Genomic DNA, 19,898 nt, shown 5'->3' with positions numbered 1-19,898 from the left:
CATTTATATTTTTGTTCAGTATAATTCAACATTGCCTGACTATCCCTACAACTGCTACTATGACTATTACCACTGTTACTATTATCAAATAATACAGCAAAAAATACAGCAAAAAATTGCAATTGCTTATTTGTTTATTTGGATCCTATTAGCTTTTAAACAAGCAGCAGCTACTCTTCCTGTTGTCCACAAAAATCACAATACATGACAAGTAACAAAATACTGACACATTGATAGACAAGAAAAGTCACACAAATTTAAAATAAAACAATATACAAACAATGAAACCAAAAAAAAGTATACAAACAATACAACTAAATCATAGTGTGTGTGTTAGAGTGTGTCTTTGTGTGCGTGTGTTTGTGTGTGTCCCCTCACAGTCCCCTCCATTCCATGAGTTGTTCTTTAATCCATTTTTTAAAGGTTATTTTGCTGTTTGCTTGAGTAATTGGAGATGGAAGGGGGTTCCATGCGATCATGACTCTACATAAAAATGTCAGTTGCTGTGAATACGTTTTGGACTTGGGGACTGTGACGAGACCCCTGGTCGCATGTCTTGTCGTGTTCTGTATGTATGGGTGTCTGGGCTGAATGTTATTTGATTATGCAGACAATCTGGAATTTTCATCACAGTATTATTTCTCATAAAAACTAAAAGAGAAGTTAATCTCTTGTCAACCCTCAACCAGAAAAGACTGGCATGCATGTTGTTGATGTTAGTTCTGTATGTGCAGTGTGAAGGAACATTTTATGTTTGTGCTTTTCTAATAACCAATTCGACTGGGTTCATGCAAGTGACTGATTGATCGTGCCTGGGAGGAATCCTCACTATCAGTATAAGCAATTTGGCAGTACGCCCAGAACGTTGCTTTGACAACGGAAAGGGATATCTCCGTTTTAAGGTCTCAGCTTTGAGAGAAGAAGCCTCGTGAGGTATTGGTCGGTCACATGCATGATCCAAATGTAAATTTTGAATGAATTATGAATAATGAATAATGTAAATCATGCATATATAACTTGTCTGTGTAAGCAGTTTATAAGACAACTAATGGGACTGTCCCGACGGAGCTCCCGACCAACGTGCAATATGGTGCATTAGGTTTGTTGGAAACTCTCCAGCTTGCTGTCAATAAAAAATTATTAATTGAATATTGACTTCAGGTGTGAAGTCCTGGTGGTCATTTCCACGACAGCAGTTAAGGGCAAGGTGTGCTGCTCTGTTTTGAGACAGTTGCAGCTTTGCTATGTCTTTCTTTGCTGTACTTGACCATATTACCGGACAGTAATTCATAGTTGTTTTTTTTCGCTTTGATACTATTTTCACAAGTATGGGGTAAAATTTCCCAACTCTTAGTACAAAACTCAAAACATCAAAAAGGCTGTTTTTTTCTAAACGTTAAGCACCTTTTCCATTGACTAAGTACAACATCACACAGTAACTTTTTTCAGCAAACCTAATCAGTGTTTCATCTAGAAATAACTTTCATATAAAGTAATTGCCTTTCACAATGCAATGCTCACAATACTTTCATATGATTCTCTTCTCATTTGTTTAAATACATTTGACTGTCACTTAATCCAACTGTGCTTAATGGTTAATCACTTAACTGTTTGGTAAACCTATAGATTTTAAACTGGTTTGTCTACTATAAATGGACATTTAGAACTACAGAAATAAAATGTGTGTTTGTAAAGTATAAACATCTAAATGACATGTATGATGTACAGCACTTTGAGATATCAGCTGATGTAAGAAGGGCTATATAAATACATTTGATTTGATTTGATATGCTAGATGATAACCATACATAATGACTACTTGTTATTGCTAATTGATTTAACATTGTGCTAAGCACAGTGGTTCATCATATAAAAGGGTGTGTGTGAACACTTGCAATGTATTTCAACATGGAGCAGGATAGACAGTAAGGGGGAGGAAGAAATCAAAGAGATCGTGGACAAGAGGCACGTCAGAGAGGTGGGCATGGGACCCATCAAACAGGTGGGCATGGGCCCCATTAAAGAGGTCAAAGAGGTGGGCATGGGCCCCATCAAAGAGTTGGGCATTGGACCCGTCAAAGAGGTGGACATCAGAGAGAGGGAGGCAGATGGCAGGGAACTGGCCACCTGGCCATCGTCGTTGACCATGTGGTAAACAAAAGCCTTACCATGGCAGAGGATGCCAGATTAGTGCACCCCAATCTGAAAAGATTAACTGTAAATTCCATCATGAGAACATTTATCCAAGAAAACTGGAAAGTCTGCAGGATATGCACTATGCTTGACCATTACATTTATGGTAAATTACATATTGTAATGCATGAAAAATCACAAAACATGTTACAGTATTCTTACAGTATGATCTATTGACAGTTTTACCCTCAGAATTGACAGAAGACCCCATGGTGGTGGCTGTGAGCTGACTGACCAGCAGGGGTGGGCAGTGGTGGAAATGGTGGGGGCCAGGAATGACATACAACTGTCCAAAATAAAGCAGGCTGCCTTTGCCAATGTGGCATCCCTCAACCTACCAACAATCGCCCACCTTTTGAAGAGTCACCAGATATCTATGAAACACATTTACCTGGTGCCTTTTGAGAGAAATAATGACTGGGTGAAACAACTGCGGGCCAAGTATGTTTAGGTAGATCATCACCGATCCTCCACCAAATTTCACAGTGGGTGCAAGACCTAGAGAGGCCTACAAGCCACAGTGTCTCGTGAAACAGTGTAGGTTCCGTCCCTCTCTTCGCCCCAACCTGGGCTCGAACCAGGGACCCTTGCACACATCAACAACTGACACCCCACGAAGCATCGTTACCCATCGCGCCACAAAAGCCGCGGCCCTTGCAACGCAAGGGGCAACCCTACTTCAAGTCTCAGAGCGAGTGACGTCACCGATTGAAACGCTATTAGCGCGCACCACCGCTAACTAACTAGCCATTTCACATCGGTTACACTCAACCCCCCTTTGACCTCCTCCTTTTCCGCAGCAACCAACGATCCGGGTCAACAGCATCAATGTCACAGTGTAGGTTACACTCGCACCCACTGTGAAATTTGGTGGAGGATCGGTGATGATCTGGGGGTGCTTCAGCACCGCTGGAATGGGGGGACGCATGAATCAAGCCACGTACAAGGTTGTCCTGGAAGAAAACTTGCTTCCTTCTGCTCTGACAATGTTCCCCAACTCTGAGGATTGGTTTTCCAGCAGGACAATGCTCCATGCCACACAGCCAGGTCAATCAAGGTGTGGGTGGAGGACCACCAGATCAAGACCCTGTCATGGCCAGTGCAATCTCCATACCTGAACCCCATTGAAAACCTCTGGAATGTGATCAAGAGGAAGATGGATGGTCACAAGCCATCAAACAAAGCCGAGCTGCTTGAATTTCTGCACCAGGAGTGGCATAAAGTCACCCAACATCAATGTGAAAGACTGGTGGAGAGCATGCCAAGACACATGAAAGCTGTGATTGAAAATCAGGGTTATTCCACCAAATATTGATTTCTGAACTCTTCCTAAGTTAAAACATTAGTATTGTGTTGTTTAAAAATGAATTTGTACTTATTTGATACAAATGAATGCGTGATAAACGTTGTGTTTTATTTTCATTAATTTAATTTCTTACATTTGATTAGCCTGTTGGGGCTACAGGTTAGCAATGAACCCCGAGTCGGGATTGCTAACAAGGCTGGAAATTCAAAACATCAAAAATCTAATAATTTCAATTTCTCAAACAATCAACTATTTTACACAATTTAAAAGAAACATCTCCTTAATCTAACCACATTGTTCGATTTTCAAAGAGGCTTTACGGCAAAAGCATAAAGTTAGATTATGTTAGGACAGTACATAGCCACAAAAGTACAAACATCCATTTTCAATTCAAGGTCAGGCGTCACCAAAAGCAGAAACCAGCTAGAATTATGCACTAACCTTTGTCAATCTCCATCAGATGACACTCCTAGGACATTATGTTATACAATACATGCATTTTTTGTTCCATCAAGTTCATATTTATATCCAAAAACAGCATTTTACAGTAGCGTGAAATTCAGATTTTTTTCTTCTCTGAAATGCTTCCGGTGAACATAACAAAATTACTATTCGAAAACATTGGTAAATTATAATATTGTCATTCAAAGAATAATATATTATCATCTCGTAATTGCTACCGAATGGCCAGATCTCAAAATAACTTTACTGGGAAATCACATTTTGCAATAAACGGGGTGCTATGCTAAGAACAATAAGCTATGCTATACAGTTAGCATCATCTAATATCGATAATAACATTGTAAATATCCCCTTACCTTTGATTATCTCCATCAGAAGGCACTGCCAGGAATCCCAGGTCCGGAACAAATGTGGTTTCTTTTGACAAAGTTCATAATTTATGTCCAAATAACACCAAGTAGTTAGCGTTCATTATGCTCCCACAAAACGTGGTGGGGGGGTTGTAAAATCCCGCCGAAAAGCTAAAAAAACCTAGTAAATAATCTATTTACGTTCGTTCAAACATGTCAAACTTTGTTTAGCATTAATCTTTTGGTCCATTTTTAACGTTAAACATCAGTAATATTTTCACACAACCTATCCTATGTCTTGATAAACAATTAATGACAAACTCACGCTTCTCAGATTTATGCGAGGGCGCAAAAAAATGAAATGACGACATGTCAACTTCCTTGCATTCTAATTTGCTCTCTGTTTATCATAGACGCTTCAAACAACTTTATAAAGATCGTTGACATCTAGTGGAAGCCGTTGGTGTTGCGAAATGAATCCTTTCTCACTATGGTATCTATAAAACAATGACACTAAATAGTACAGTCACAAAATTCACATTTTTTTAAATCTATTTTTCACAGGTTTTTGCCTGCAATATGAGTTTTGTTATACTTACAGACACCATTCAAACTGTTTTAGAAAATTCAGAGTGTTTTCTATCCGAATGTGTTAATAATATGCATATCCTAGCTTCTGAGTTGGTGTAGGAGGCAGTTAAAAATGGGCACATATTTTTTTCAAAATTTCTCAATACTGCCCCCGAGCCCCAACAGGCTACAGCACACCTATGTTGCAATTATATCTGAAAAATATATATACAAATTGGCATGAATGATTGTAGAAGATGTCTTCATTGACCACACTTTTGATTACCCATTATATAGATATTATGGAAATTATAGATTTTCTGTCAATTTTGTTGGGTAATGTAAGTGTATTGCCTAATGTGAAAACGGTAAAATGTACAGTACTATAGCATATTACTTTCAACATTTCTCAGGGCAATTTGAAATGTGTATCTTGCATTGTTTGCTATTTGATTAACTGGTAATTAAAACGAGAAAGATATCATTATGTTGCATTTAGATGATTAAGACAAATTTCTCATTACATTTCACAATAAAGGCATATTTTCAATCAATGGTTGTGTGGTGAGAGATGTTTACAATCCAAATGAATGCACAATGACAGGTTTTGAATGAAAGGCTGGCTGCGTTACAAGTATGACCAGTTTAAAATTTTGTAATAAGAGTTGTGAAAATGTATCACATACTTGTGAAAATAGTATCAAAGCGATTTACAAAAAAAACTAAGATGGGAGAAGACCAGAGCCTGAACAACTAGTAGTTGATTTTTGTGTAAAAAATTCAGAATATCTTTTTATGACAGTATCGCTCCCCATCTTCACAACATCTTTGTCAACATCACTTGTCCATGATAATTGACCATCCAATGTTATACCTAGGAGTTTAGCTTCCTCAACTTGCTCACTGGTCACACACTTTATGTACAACTCCAGTTGAGCTTTAGATCTTAATTAAGAGAATGTTTTGAACCAAATGCAATGCTTTTAGTTTTAAATGTATTTAAGACCAGTTTATTATTAATCACCCATTCTGATACTGACTGTAACTCCTTATTTTGAATTTCAGTGGGCTCACTGGCTTTGGGTGCTGACATGTCGAGTGTGGAATCATCTGCACACATAGTCATTCTAGCTTTGTGTAAGACCAATGGAAAATAATTTGTAAAAATAAAGAAGAGTAATGGCCCAAGGAAACTGCCCTGAGGGACACCGCACTGTACATATGTGATGTTAGAGAAACTTCCATTGAAAAACACTCTCTGGGTCCTATTGGATAAATAACTCTCCAACCATGTGATGGCAGGTGATGTAAAGCCATAGCAAGTTAGTTTTTTAATAACAATTTATGATCAATAATATCAAAGGCTGCACTGAAATCTAACAGTACAGCTCCAACTATCATCTTATTATGCATTTCTTTTAAGCAATCATCAGTCATCTAAGTCAGTGCAGTACAAGTTGAGTGACCTCTGTATGCATGCTGAAAGTCAGTAGTTAACTTGTTCTGTGAAAATAGCATTGTATTTTGCCAAACACAATCCTCTTCAGTTTACTAAGAACTGACAGCAAACTGAGTGGGTGGCTTTTAGAACCAGCAAAGGGTGCTTTCCTATTTTTAGGCAGTGGATTTACTTTAGCTTCCTTCCATGCCTGTGGACACACACACTCCTTTAGGCTTCAGTTAAACAAATAGCAAATAGGGGTGGCAAGACAGTCTGCTACCATTCTCAATAGTTTCCCATCAAGGTTGTCTATACCTGGTGGCTTATCATTATTGATGGATAACAATAGTTTTTCCACCTCTTCCATACTAACGTGACCATATTCAAAACAGTAATCCTTCTTTTCATTAGTAGATCTTTTATACAAAAATATGATGATCAATGTTGTCATCTCACTTCTGAGTTTTTCCACTTTATTAGTGAAATAGTGATTGAAATGATTGGCAACATAAATAACCCATCAACTTCAATGAATGATAGAGATGAACTGGGTTTTCTGCAGTTGATATAATTTAAAGTAATCCAAAGTATTTTTTCATTGTGTTTTTTGTAATTTATCTTTGATTGGTAATATAATTTATTTAAATGATTGTTAAGTTTAGTCACAACATTTCTCAATTTACAGTATGTTGAGCAGCCTGACTAGTTTGCCACCTCTTTTGCATTTTTCTTTAAGCAGTTCTCACAGTTAGTGCAGGTGCATGCTTGTCAACAATTGGTATGAATCATTTTACAAATACTTCCAGTGCTAAATTTATATTCACTTCCTCATACACATCATACCAACAAACTTTACATTTTCATCAAAATAAACCTGAGTAAACATTTTGTATGATCTCTTATAAATTACTTTAGGCCCAACCTTTGGCACTTTGGCTTTTCTTGTTATTTCCACAATGTAATGGTCACTACAGCCAATGGAAATGTATTTTGCTTTGGAGCAAAGCGCTGCAGCGTTAGTGAAGATATCAATACAAGTGGATGTCACAGATCCAACACTATTGGTATGCTCTCTAATTGGTTGAGTGATAACCTGGGTCATATTACAGCTTCCTCTTGGGTCACAGTTACAAGCTTCCTGTTGAGAGAACAGCTAGTTGCTAACCAGTCAGTGTTCAGGTCACCCAGGAAATAGACGTCTCTGTTAACATCACACACATTATCAAGCATTGCACACATACAGGTTTATCCAAATACTGACTGTTAGCACTTTGTGGCCTATATCAGCACCCCCCAAAAAAGAGGCTTTAGATGTAAACTTGCGACCACAACACTTCAACAACATTTGACATGAGATCTTCGCTAAGTTCACAGGAATAAGGCTCTGAACATATACAGCAACACCTCCCCCATAGGCATTCCTTTCTGTAGATCTTATATCCTTGTATTGCTACTGCTGTATCATCAAGGGAATGATTTAAGTGAGTTTCAGAGATGGCAAGTTTATTAATGTTGATGTTAACAAGTTAATGCTTTCATTAACATTATTTCTAAGGCTACATATATTAATATGGGCTATTCTTATCCCTTTCCTTGGTAGTTTATCAGCAATAGATATAAATTGGAGACAACATAAATAAATGTCTGTGTGTGATGTTAGGCTGAAACTACTGACCCTGAGGCTCTCTCATTTCTCCCAGGCATTTGGGAGGGAAGGTGGACAATGAGCCTGTCATAGCGGATGTGAGCAATGTTCTCTTGCTCTCTGGCAGCTTTCATAGTTGGGTTAAGTTATTTCCGCCTCTGGATGATCAGATTTGATGGTTTTTATACCAAGACCTGTAGCTACCTTGTCAGAGAGACATCCATAACGGTATCATGTAGAGAAACACCAGTGTCAAGCTTTTCGTTTGTAGTTTATTTTCCTCAAGCTCTAATACCTGAAACATCTTTGTGTTATGATAGCTCTCATCCTCTGTTGCTGACAATCAGTTACATAAAGAACGCGAGAAAGAGGAGGTGGGAGTTTGAAGAGTCGTGCAGAGGAAAGATGTTACAGAGGGAAAAATATGCATGTTGGAGAGTGAAAGAAAGACAGTATTTTATTCACTCCAGCAACAGTACAGATAAAGTGTATTTTAGTGCTAGTGTCACAAACCAACCAAAACAAATCTCAGGTTTAATCAAAGCACTATAATTGTTTACTCATTAGCTCTAGCTGTTGAGCTAATAATGTGGAGAGTTGTGGGAGGGAGCCATTCCTGGTTGTACAAACAAATACCAGAGCTGTATCCCACTGGGCAAAAACTGGTTGAATCAACATTGTTTCAACTTAATTTGTCAACGTATTGTGACGTGGAATTTATGTTGAAATACATTGGATTTGAAAAAAGGGTAGCATTTCTATCACCGGATTATGTCATTATGGTAACCAAATGTCAACATACACAAACCTTAAATAAAATATGTTGCATTTGTTCCTTTAAAACAACGTCAGATCTTCAACATTATATCCACTATCAGAAAAGAAAAAAAAACAATACAGTTGAAGTCGGAAGTTTACATACACCTTAGCCAAATACATTTCAACTCAGTTTCACAATTCCTGACATTTAATCCTCGTAAAAATTCCCTGTCTTAGGTCAGTTAGGATCACCACTTTATTTTAAGAATGTGAAATGTCAGAATAATAGTAGAGAGAATTATTTATTTCAGCTTTTATTGCTTTCATCACATTCCCAGTGGGTCAGAAGTTTACATGCACTCAATTAGTATTTGGTAGCATTGCCTTTAAATTGTTTAACTTGGTCAAACATTTCGGGTAACCTTCCACAAGCTTCCCACAATAAGTTGGGTGAATTTTGGCCCATTCCTCCTGACAGAGCTGGTGTAACTGAGTCAGGTTTGTAGGGTTCCTTGCTCGCGCACACACTTTTTCAGTTCTGCCCACAAATGTTCTATGGGATTGAGGTCAGGGCTTTGTGATGGCCACTCCAATACCTTGACTTTGTTGTCCTTAAGCCATTTTATCACAACTTCGGAAGTATGCTTGGGGTCATTGTTCATTTGGAAGAACCATTTGCGACCAAGCTTTAACTTCCTGACTGATGTGTTGAGATGTTGCTTTAATATATCCACATAATTTTCCTTCCTCCAAAAATATTGATATTTTTGTACCTGTTTCCTCCAGCATGTTCACAAGGTCCTTTGCTGTTGTTCTGGGATTGATTTGCACTTTTCACACCAAAGTACGTTCATCTCTAGGAGACAGAGCGGTATGACGGCTGCGTTTGTCCCATGGTGTTTATACTTGCGTACTATTGTTTGTACAGATGAATGTGGTACCTTCAGGTGTTTGGAAATTGCTCCCAAGGATGAACCAGACTTGTGGAGGTCTACAATTTTCTTTCTGAAGTCTTGGCTGATTTCTTTTGATTTTCCCATGATTCAAGCAAAGAGACACTGAGTTTGAAGGTAGGCCTTGAAATACATGAAATTATGTCAATTAGCCTATCAGAAGCTTCTAAAGCCATGACATCATTCTCTGGAATTTTCCAAGCTGTTTAAAGGTACAGTCAACTTAGTGTATGTAAACTTCTTACCCACTGGAATTGTGATACAGTGAATTATAAGTGAAATAATCTGTCTGTAAACAATTAATGGAAAAATTACTTGTGCCATGCACAAAGTAGATGTCCTAACCGACTTGCCAAAACTAGTTTGTTAACAAGAAATGTGTGGAGTTTTAATGACTCCAACCTAAGTGTATGTAAACTTCCGACTTCAACTGTATATAGGCTGGGCATCACCTCCTACTGGACAATGTGCTATCAATGTGTGTGAGAATAATTGTAGAGTGATCTCCACTTAAAAACGAAATACGTTTACTGTTGCTATCAAAGTCATTCCAAAGGGTAGGTTTAAAAGAGCAAATTACATCTGACCACACCCTATCAGTCATACAGTATATCATCAATGATTTTATTTTAGACTACAGTATATAACATTTGCAAAGTCATCAACAGATATTGTTTCAATTCATCCTGAAAAGCTGAAATGTCTTGAGGCAATAAGTATTCAACCCCTTTGTTATGGCAAACCTAAATAAGTTCAGGAGTAAAAATGGGCTTAACATGTCACATAAGTTGCATGGACTCACTCTGTGTATAATAATACTGTTTAACATGAATTTTGAATGACTACCTCAGCGCTGTATCCCACACATACAATAATCTGTATGGTCCCTCAGTCGAGCAGTGTATTTCAAACACAAATTACCCCGCAAAGACCCGGGAGGTTTTCCAATACCTCGCAAAGATCAGCACCTTTTGGTAGATGGGTAAAAAAAGCAGACATTGAATATTCCTTTGAGCATGGTGAAGTTATTCATTAAACTTTGGATGTTGTATCAATACACACAGTCACTACAAAGATACAGGCGTCCTTCCTAACTCAGTTGCCGGGGAGGAAGGAAATCATCTGGGATTCCACCATGAGGCCAATGGTTACTTTAAAACAGTTACAGAGTTTAATGGCTGTGATAGGAGAAAACTGATGATGGAACAACAACATTGTTATTACTCCACAATACTAACCTAATTGACAGAGTGACGAGAAGGAAGCCAGTACAGAATAAAAATATTCTAAAACAATGCATGCTGTTTGCAAAAAGGCAATAAAGAAATACTGCATAGGTGGCAGGGTCTACAGACAATCATGGGTTACATAGGGCAACCCAGCCACGTCGCGGACACTGACGTCTTGCTCCCAGACAAGCTAAACACCTTCTGTGGGCTCTCATTCTCCGTGGCCGACGTGAGTATGATGTTTACGAGTGTTAACCCTTGCAAGGCTGCAGGCCCAGACGGAATCTCTAGCCATGTTCTCAGAGCATGCACAGACCAGCTGGCTGGAGTGTTTACAGACATATTCTACCTATCCCAGTCTGCTGTCCCCACTTGCTTCAAGATGTCCACCATTGTTCCTGTAGCCAAGAAAGCAAAGGTAACTGAACTAAATTACCATTGCCCTGTAGCACTCACTTCTGTCATCATGAAGTGCTTTGAAAGGCTAGCTAAGGATCATATCACCTCCACCGTACCTGACACCCTTGACCCATTTCAATTTACTTACCGCCCCAATAGATCCAAAGACGATGCAATCGCCATCGCATTGCACACTGCTCTCTCCCATCTGGACAATAGGAATACCTATGTAAGAATGCTGTTACATTTACATTTTACATTTACATTTACATATGCTGTTCATTGACTATAGCTCAGCCTTAAACACCATAGTACCCTCCAAGCTAATCATTAAGCTTGGGGCCCTGGGTCTGAACCCTGCCCTGTGCAACTGGGTCCTGGACTTCCAGACGGGCCGCCCCCAGGTGGTGAAGGTAGGAAACAACACCTCCACCACACACATCCGCAACACAGGGGTCCCACAAGGGTGGTGCTCAGCCCCCCTGTACTCCCTGTTCACCCACGCACGCCTCCAACTCAATCATCAAGTTTCAGACGGAACAGTAGTAGGCCTGACGAGACAGCAACAATGACGAGACAGCATACAGGGAGGAGGCGAGGGCCCTGGCGGAGCGGTGCCAGGAAAATAACCTCTCACTCAAAGTCAACAAAACGAAGGAGCTGATAGTGGACTTGAGGAGACAGCAGAGGGAGCAAGCCCTTATCGACATCGACGGGACTGCATTGGAAAAGGTGAAAAGCTTCAAGTTCCTCTGCGTACATATCACTGATAATCTGAAATTGTCCACAACACAGACAGTGTGGTGAAGAAGGCGCAACAGATGCACAATTAAGAGCATCCTGTCGGGCTGTAGCATTGCCTGGTAAGGCAACTACACCTTCCGCAGCCGCAGAGCTCTCCAGAGGGTAATGCGGTCTGCCCAACTCATCAACGGGGGCACACTGTCTGCCCTCCAGGACACCTACAGCACCCAATGTCACAGGAAGGCCAAAAAGATCATCAAGGACATCAACCACCCGAGCCACTGCCTGTTCACCCCACTATCATCCAGAAGGCGAGGTCAGTGCAGGTGCATCAAAGATGGGACAGAGAGGCTGAAAAACAGCTTCTATCTCAAGGCCATCAGACTGTTAAATAGCCATCACTAGCCGGCTACCACCCGGTTACTCATCCTTGCACCATAGAGTCTGCTGACCTATGTACATAGACATGGAATCACTGGTCACTTTAATAATGGAACACTAGACACTTTAATAAATGTTTACATACTGTTTTATACATTTCATATGTATATACTGTATTCTACTGTATTTTAGTCAAGGCCACGCCGACATTGCTCGTCCTAATATTTATACAGTGTATTTCTTAATTCCATTATTTTACTTTTAGATTTGTGTGTATTGTTGGGAATTGTTAGATACTACTGCACTGTTGGATCTAGGAACACAAGCATTTTGCTACAACCACAATAACATCTGCTAAATATGTGTACTGTATGTGACCAATAGAATTTGACTTGATTTAATGTCATTGATCAAATATTACCCAATTAGTCAGGTTGAAATTATGTGGTGTGCCCAGTCGGATACTATTAGTTCTCTTGATTGCTATCCTTTTCTCCTCTCCTTACATGTATGGCCACTGAGCTCACACGAGTGGATACAGAGAGATAATGTGATGGAAAAGCCACCGAGCTCATAGGAGTTGATACAGAGAGGCAATGTGGCGGAAAAGCCACTGAGCTTGACCCTCAGCATCAAAGCCAGGGTCAGTTCCATTTCCGGTTAATGCAATTGAATATGGAATTTGTCCATGGGTGTAAAATTACAAATCTAATTGAGCCCTGTTGAACCCAATCCCAATCTAATCCGAATTAGCATACTGGTTGGTAATTTCAGTAATGGGTTGAGAAAGGGGCTAAGAAAAGGGAACTTAGTGTTCCAAGAGGGCAATGTCTGTTTTCAATCATAAGGTATTGCATTGTATTATATTGTTCCAAACCATCTTATTTTTTCTCTCTCTCTATTATAGTGACTCTCTTCTCGACCATAACAATCAATCAGATACGATACAGATACACCATGTGAATTGAAGAAGAGCAAACAACATATCCGGATCATAAAACAGTTTTGGGATGACAAACTGGCTTTCACTGGGCACACTATGTCATTTCAACATGGATAATTGGGTAATATTTGGTTGAGACGTTTATCAATGAGATTACAACCTAGACTCACCCACTCAAAAAGACAGACAAAGTTAGTTGAATTTCCAGTGTGTATCACTATGCTTTCAACCATCTAAATGTACAACCAAATTCCAGATATTTTGTTTATTTGTACAACAGATGAGAATGTTATCACTGTGCTTCATCTAATAGAAGAACCAAATGACCTGGATTGCAGTTGAGATTACATTAAAAGTGCATGGTTCAAATGACCAAGGCTGTTCAAGATTCTGCACATATTATTACAGCAATTGTGAAGATCCACAGACCTGTGACGATCTTTGTATGCTATCCTTATCATGCACGCTTTATATGATTACATAAAAAGAAATGTATTGTTACAGTAACCACTGAGTTAGTCCTCAAAAGAATAGGACTAAATCAAATTAAAATCAAACTTTAAATTCCTTTTAAAATAAAGTTAGATTTGATTTAGTCCTACTCCTTAACTTGGATTTTTGGTTGAGGTGGAGATGTGAATCTAATGATTAATTTTTGACAAACTGGAATTAAAGCCAGGCTAATTATTGGCACAGATGATTAATTTTTGACAAACTGGAATTAAAGCCAGGCTAATTATTGGCACAGATGGAATTTTCTAAGCAGAAGATACAAATCCTTCAAATGTTTATATTTGGTTGCGTTGACAACAACACACAATTCAACATCACTAAATATTATCACATTTTAAATGTAATCCAGAGCTTGAAACCTTAGACCTATTGTATTGTCTATTTTTAGTTGAATTCTGGGTTGAATTGAAGTGATTTCTGTTGATGACTTTACAAACGCTAGAGGACTAAATAGCATCATTGACTTATGAGTGATAAAGTACGGTCACATTTCATTTGCTCTGTTAAACCTACCCTTTGTAATGGCTTCGAAAGCAACAGTGATTCTATTTTTTTTTTTTTTAAGTGGAGATTTCTCAACATTCATTCTCACGATAGTACATTGGTAATAGTCAGTAACAAATATCATAGATAAGCAAGGTTGGGCTTGGTTAAAACCTTGGATGGGAGACCAAAGGGTAGATGTTGATAGATCTAGTAGGAGGTGCTGCCAAGCCTATAGTTTATTTTCTGAATGAGATATAATTTAGAAAATCTGGTTTAAAGGTACAAATTCAACAAATGTTGTAAAAGGTTTGTCTGTGTTGACATTTGGTTACCATAATGACATAATCCTGTGGTTTAAATTTCATCCTCGGAACAACAGTTTACGGTGATTACTTTTTCAAATCCAATGTACAGTATTTCCACTTAGATTCCACATCACAATATGTTGACAAATTACGTTGAAACAATGTTGATTCAACCAGTTTGTGCCCAGTTGGGTGATATGAAACACTTAGTATCCCACTCCAGTTGAAGATTTAGCACCAGAGGTGTCTGCATCTCAAAACCCTTCTGTTTATTTGTGGAGGATCTAGGTTCACCAGAGTTATGTACGTGTCCCTCTCTCCACATCTATTCCTCCCTTTCCATTTACATTGCAAAGTGCTGTTTGAAATACGGTGAGATCACATATGTGCACGGCTTCTGTCTCCGGCGCTCCAACAAGCACTCTCATATATCTAGCGCCGTCCCGGAACATTCCGTGTGATTTGTTTCCATTATCCACGTCAATTTGCAAAACGAAGCCGCCTCGCTCAAGATGCAAACTAAGTGACTCGTTTAGAGTGAAGTGATTGGACCAGGGTGGGGGTGACAAGTGTTCCCTAACTGTTGAAGAGAATTGAGGAAACATGCATGGCTGTTCAATGGAAAAAATGCTAATTGAATGATTCTCATCTTGGGTTGATGGAAAATAAGGTACTTTTTTTGTTGTTTTACAATGTGCACCCTGCCTAACCTACGTAATGGTGTATATATTGTGTGTGTATATATATATATATATATATATATATTAGAAGGCTGAGTGAAATACTGCTTGATTAGTTGTGCTTATCTTAGCCAGGCTTAGAACACATTTTGCACCTATTCAGCAACGCTGCTTGAGATCTGGTCAAAGCAGACCAGACCACCCCTCTGCATGTGGTATTATGATTAATCAAGCAGCTAATTGCCACTGGCACAGGCAGTATGCTAAATAACAGTGTGTTCCAGGGTGTCTCTGAAAGTGTCTAACAGCAAGGCTGTTCTTGTGTAAAGCTGTTCTTTTTCCTATTTTGTGACTTGAGTCTCATGTACTGTGTGCCTCTTCAAAGAACCCAGTTATCTGAGTAAGACAAGTACTCTACAACCCTGCTATCCCCAGTCAGACCAGTGTTTTTGTGTTTGTGTTTGTGTGTGTGTGCATGTGCGTGTGTGAGTACCTTGTTGACTCCGTCAGCCATGGCCTGCAGAGTGAGCTCTCGGGGTCCGTCTACAGTCTTGCCGTCATCGGTGGGCCCCCAACTGGCACTGTAGATGTCAATGACCTGGGGCATGTGGCTGATGGACGATGCCTCGATGATGTCCGTCATGAAGGGTTGGTCTAGCATGCGGATACCTGGGGGAGGAGGAGAACAGAGAGTGTAAGGTACACACTATTACAATTCTAAGCCACTTTTGACTGAATATCCCCAGCTAGCACATTTGGTTCCTGTTTTTGATTTCAAACTGGTTATGGGAACAAACCATACGTTTCCTGACTGGCAAATCTGAATGTTTTTTTAAACGTTCTGAGAATGTTTCTTTTTAGTTTGCTGGGAGGTTCTGAGAATGTTTATTATGGTTCCTTGAAAGTCTTCCTGGGAGGTTTTATTAACACTCTTTGAATGGAAATTATAGGTTATCAACATTGAAATGAAATGTAACCATGTTTGACCTTTTAGGAAACGTAATGAAATATATATTTTTTTTAAATCCAAAAATGTGCTGAAAATGCACCAAAGCCAAGCAACTATCCTGCACCATTCCCACAAAGTTGTTGGAAGGTTGTATGCAATATAACCATATGACAACCACACTCTCATCAAGCTCTAAGTAACATATGCTTCTCAGAAAGTTATGTGCTAGCTGGGAATCTTGTTTATGGCTTGACTATAATAATTATAATAACTAACATAGCTAACATAAATAGCATTCCTCTCTGTTTGAGCCAGGTGTTTGAGTAGGATAAGTTAGCTAGCTGCATTAACTAGCTAAGTAAGTGAAAGTGAAAAAAATACAACAAACTATAGCTCTCTCTCTGTCTCTGTCTCTCTCTCTGCGGCTTCTCCTACATTTTTTAAAATAAATACATTTGTTAAAAAATGACCAACTATTGTCTTTCCCTCTCTTTGAGTCAACTACTCCCACATTTTATGCACTGCAGTGCTAGCTAGCTGTAGCTTATGCTTTCAGTACTAGATTCATTCTCTGATCCTTTGATTGAGTGGACAACATGTCAGTTCTGATAGGTTGGCGGACGTCCTCCGGAAGTCGTCATAATTACTGTAAGTCTATGGAAGGGGGAGAGAACCAGGAGCCTCCTAGGTGTTGTATTGCAGATCTATTGCAGATCTTCATTGCGAAACAGTGTGTTTTAATTACATATTTGGTGACGTGAATATATTTAGTATAGTTTTATCTATTTTTATTTTTATGAAATTCACTGAGTAATTCCTCCTCTGAGGAGCCTTCACTGTACAAAACGTATTCAGCCACACTTGATGAATCTATTTGGAGGAAAAGTGATGTTAACATAATGAAATCTCCAAAACAATACATTTTAACATCAAAGCCTTCATAAGGGCGCTTTCCTTTCTCCTTTCAACCTTTATGGAAATGTAGGGATTCAAGGTTAAATTAACAACATATTGATGAAGTTGTCTCTCCACTGGAAATTGTAATTCCACACAAAGCAAAGTGTTGCCAGTTTGTAGATACACTAGACGACAAACTGAACTGATGCCAGGTTTCTGGACAATAGAGGACAAATCAAATCATGAAAAGTTATTTTATTGTACTCTATAGAGCCAAATCATAGGGTGAACTCAATAAGCAGAGGAAGCATGGAATTGTCTCTATCGATGTTGTAGTCATTTTGATTCCGCCTGCAGACATGTATTCCCATTGTTAGAGCAGTAAGTCCAGTATCTTGTCAGTATATACACTGATTGTACAAAACATTAAGGACACCTGCTCTTTCCATGGCATAGACTGACCAGGTGAATCCAGGTGAAAGCTATGATCCCTTATTGATGTCACTTGTTAAATCCACTTCAATCAGTATAGATGAAAATTGAGACATTGATTGTGTATGTGTGCCATTCAGAAGGTGGTATGGTAGTAGGTGCAAGGCTTGACACAACTGTGGGAAGTTAACAGGGGCCAGCATCCCTGTGCAACGCTTTCGACACCTTGTAGAGTCCATGTCCCGACGAATTGAGGCTGTTCTGAGGGCAAAAGGGGAAGGTGCAACTCAATATTAGGAAGGTGTTCCTAATGTTTGGTATCCTCAGTGTAGATAATCTTTGATCACTGTCACCAGCTATCACTAGCTACAAGGGCGGAAAAAATGGCTATGTAGCCAACTTGATTCTTCTTACATCTACTACTAAAGTTAAAAAGCATTGGATAGGTGTGAACGGGAGAAAGTTTCCTTCCACCCTATGTTTTGCACCGGTCTCGGTTATTATGACTGCCACTTTTACAAGTTTTCAAAAATGACTGTGATCACTAGTACTTTTACATCCAAGCCAGCTGTTACTTACCACAGTATTAGAGTAGTCTACATACCTGCCACCTTAGAGTTGTAGGCCACTCCCACTCCACAGATGTTGTTGTTGGCTGCTGCAGACACCTCACCAGCACACCTTGTTCCATGACTACACACAGAAACACACAGATAGATTGGGGAACGGGCTAAGGTTGGAAAACATATTGGGAATCAATGTATTAGGTCAATGTAACAGGTCTTTAACCACCTGTTGTAGACTTTGTGACTTCTCTGTGAACCTATTATGTCTATCAGGAATAGGATTACCGGTTGGAAGACGGGCCATGGCATTTTGGGGCACAAATCAATAAGAATTAGAATGAGGAATCAGTCCATTGCGCCACCTGGATAACATTAGCTTCAACAATTCCTACCACATTCATTCGAAAGAAGATTAAGAAATTGGTAGAATCTCAGATTTGCATTAACATCTGATGGTAGGTTGAGGAGATGGCATTTTAAAAGGTCATACGAAGACAAACTTGCGTTGTGTGTGTGCGCACATGCCTATGTGTCTGTGTGTGTGTGTTTGTGTGTGTGGGGGCTTCCCACAGGGTAGCTGCAGTGAGCCCTCTCGGCTTTCCCAGCATGCTTTGCCACAGAAAGTCTGCTATTTATAACAAACAGCTAATTAGCCACTGAGTCCTGCACTGCACTAATTCAGCAGCGGCGACGCTTCACCACACACACACACACACACACACATATATGTGTGGCGAAGAGAGGAGAGCAGTGAGGTTGGATGGTGTTCTCTATGTTTAATCGTCTAGTCCTTGAGGTGCCCTCGGCAGCAGTGGGTCATGAAGTCTGAGTTGGTGATGGGAGAAAGATACAGCGCTATCGGACATGAGGTCGCCCCTGTGAGCACTGCAGACAGGAGAGAGTGGACAAATGCCAATCTAGCCACCGTATCTCTGTGTATCTCTCATACCTGTAGAAGATCTCACAGAGTGCATTGTCTAGGTAGATTTACATCACTGGAATGAAAAGCAAGGTTGCCTACTCATCCAAATAAACAGTGCATTTAAACTGTGTCTAAATACTCTACAGATAACAAGCTATCAAACTAAGTTAATCCATCATTTATCAGCCAATCTTCACTTCCACTCATACAGATATGCAGGAATAAATTGCAACAGACAATATCTTCTAACCCACAGTACCTACCTCCCATGATATATCTACTTAATAACTAGTCTGGGTGGAATATGTTGTGGACTACCGTAATGCAGCAGCTATGAGTGCCCAAAGATATTAATGACTAGAGCTACGTGGCGAGATTCTTTTATATATATTTTTTTATTTCACCTTTATTTATCGAGGTAGGCCAGTTGAGAACAAGTTCTCATATCTACTGCGACCTGGCCAAGATAAAGCAAAGCAGTGCGACAAAAATCACAACACAGAGTTACACATGGAATAAACAAACGTACAGTCAATAACACAATAGAAAAATCTGTATACAGTGTGTGCAAATGAAGTAAGGAGGTAAGGCAATAAATAGGCCAATAGTGGCGAAGTAATTACAATTTATTACAATTTACACTGGAGTGATAGATGTGCAGATGAGGATGTGCAAGTACAAAAACTGGTGTGCAAAAGAGCAGAAAAACAACGGATGAGGTGGGTAGTTGGTTGGATGGGCTATTTACAGATGGGCTGTGTACAGCTGCAGCA

The 19,898-nt window shown here is 39.4% G+C and overlaps 1 protein-coding gene across 1 annotated transcript in view; it reads right to left on the bottom strand.

Annotated features, from left to right (window-relative positions):
• The window catches only part of pcsk2 (proprotein convertase subtilisin/kexin type 2), an 84,197-nt gene that overhangs the window by 28,124 nt on the left and 36,175 nt on the right, over positions 1-19,898 (bottom strand). Inside the window, exons 7-8 of the mRNA XM_014154627.3 lie at positions 18,242-18,330; positions 15,853-16,028 (exon numbers count right to left, since the gene is read on the bottom strand). Coding sequence (XP_014010102.1) covers positions 15,853-16,028; positions 18,242-18,330 — 265 coding nt within the window. The remainder of the gene's footprint in view (positions 1-15,852; positions 16,029-18,241; positions 18,331-19,898) is intronic.

The sequence above is a fragment of the Salmo salar genome, chromosome 18 (genome assembly GCF_965601325.2).
Source record: "Salmo salar chromosome 18, fSalSal1, whole genome shotgun sequence".
NCBI lineage: Eukaryota > Metazoa > Chordata > Actinopteri > Salmoniformes > Salmonidae > Salmo > Salmo salar.
This window is presented reverse-complemented; position numbering and strand designations above follow the sequence as displayed.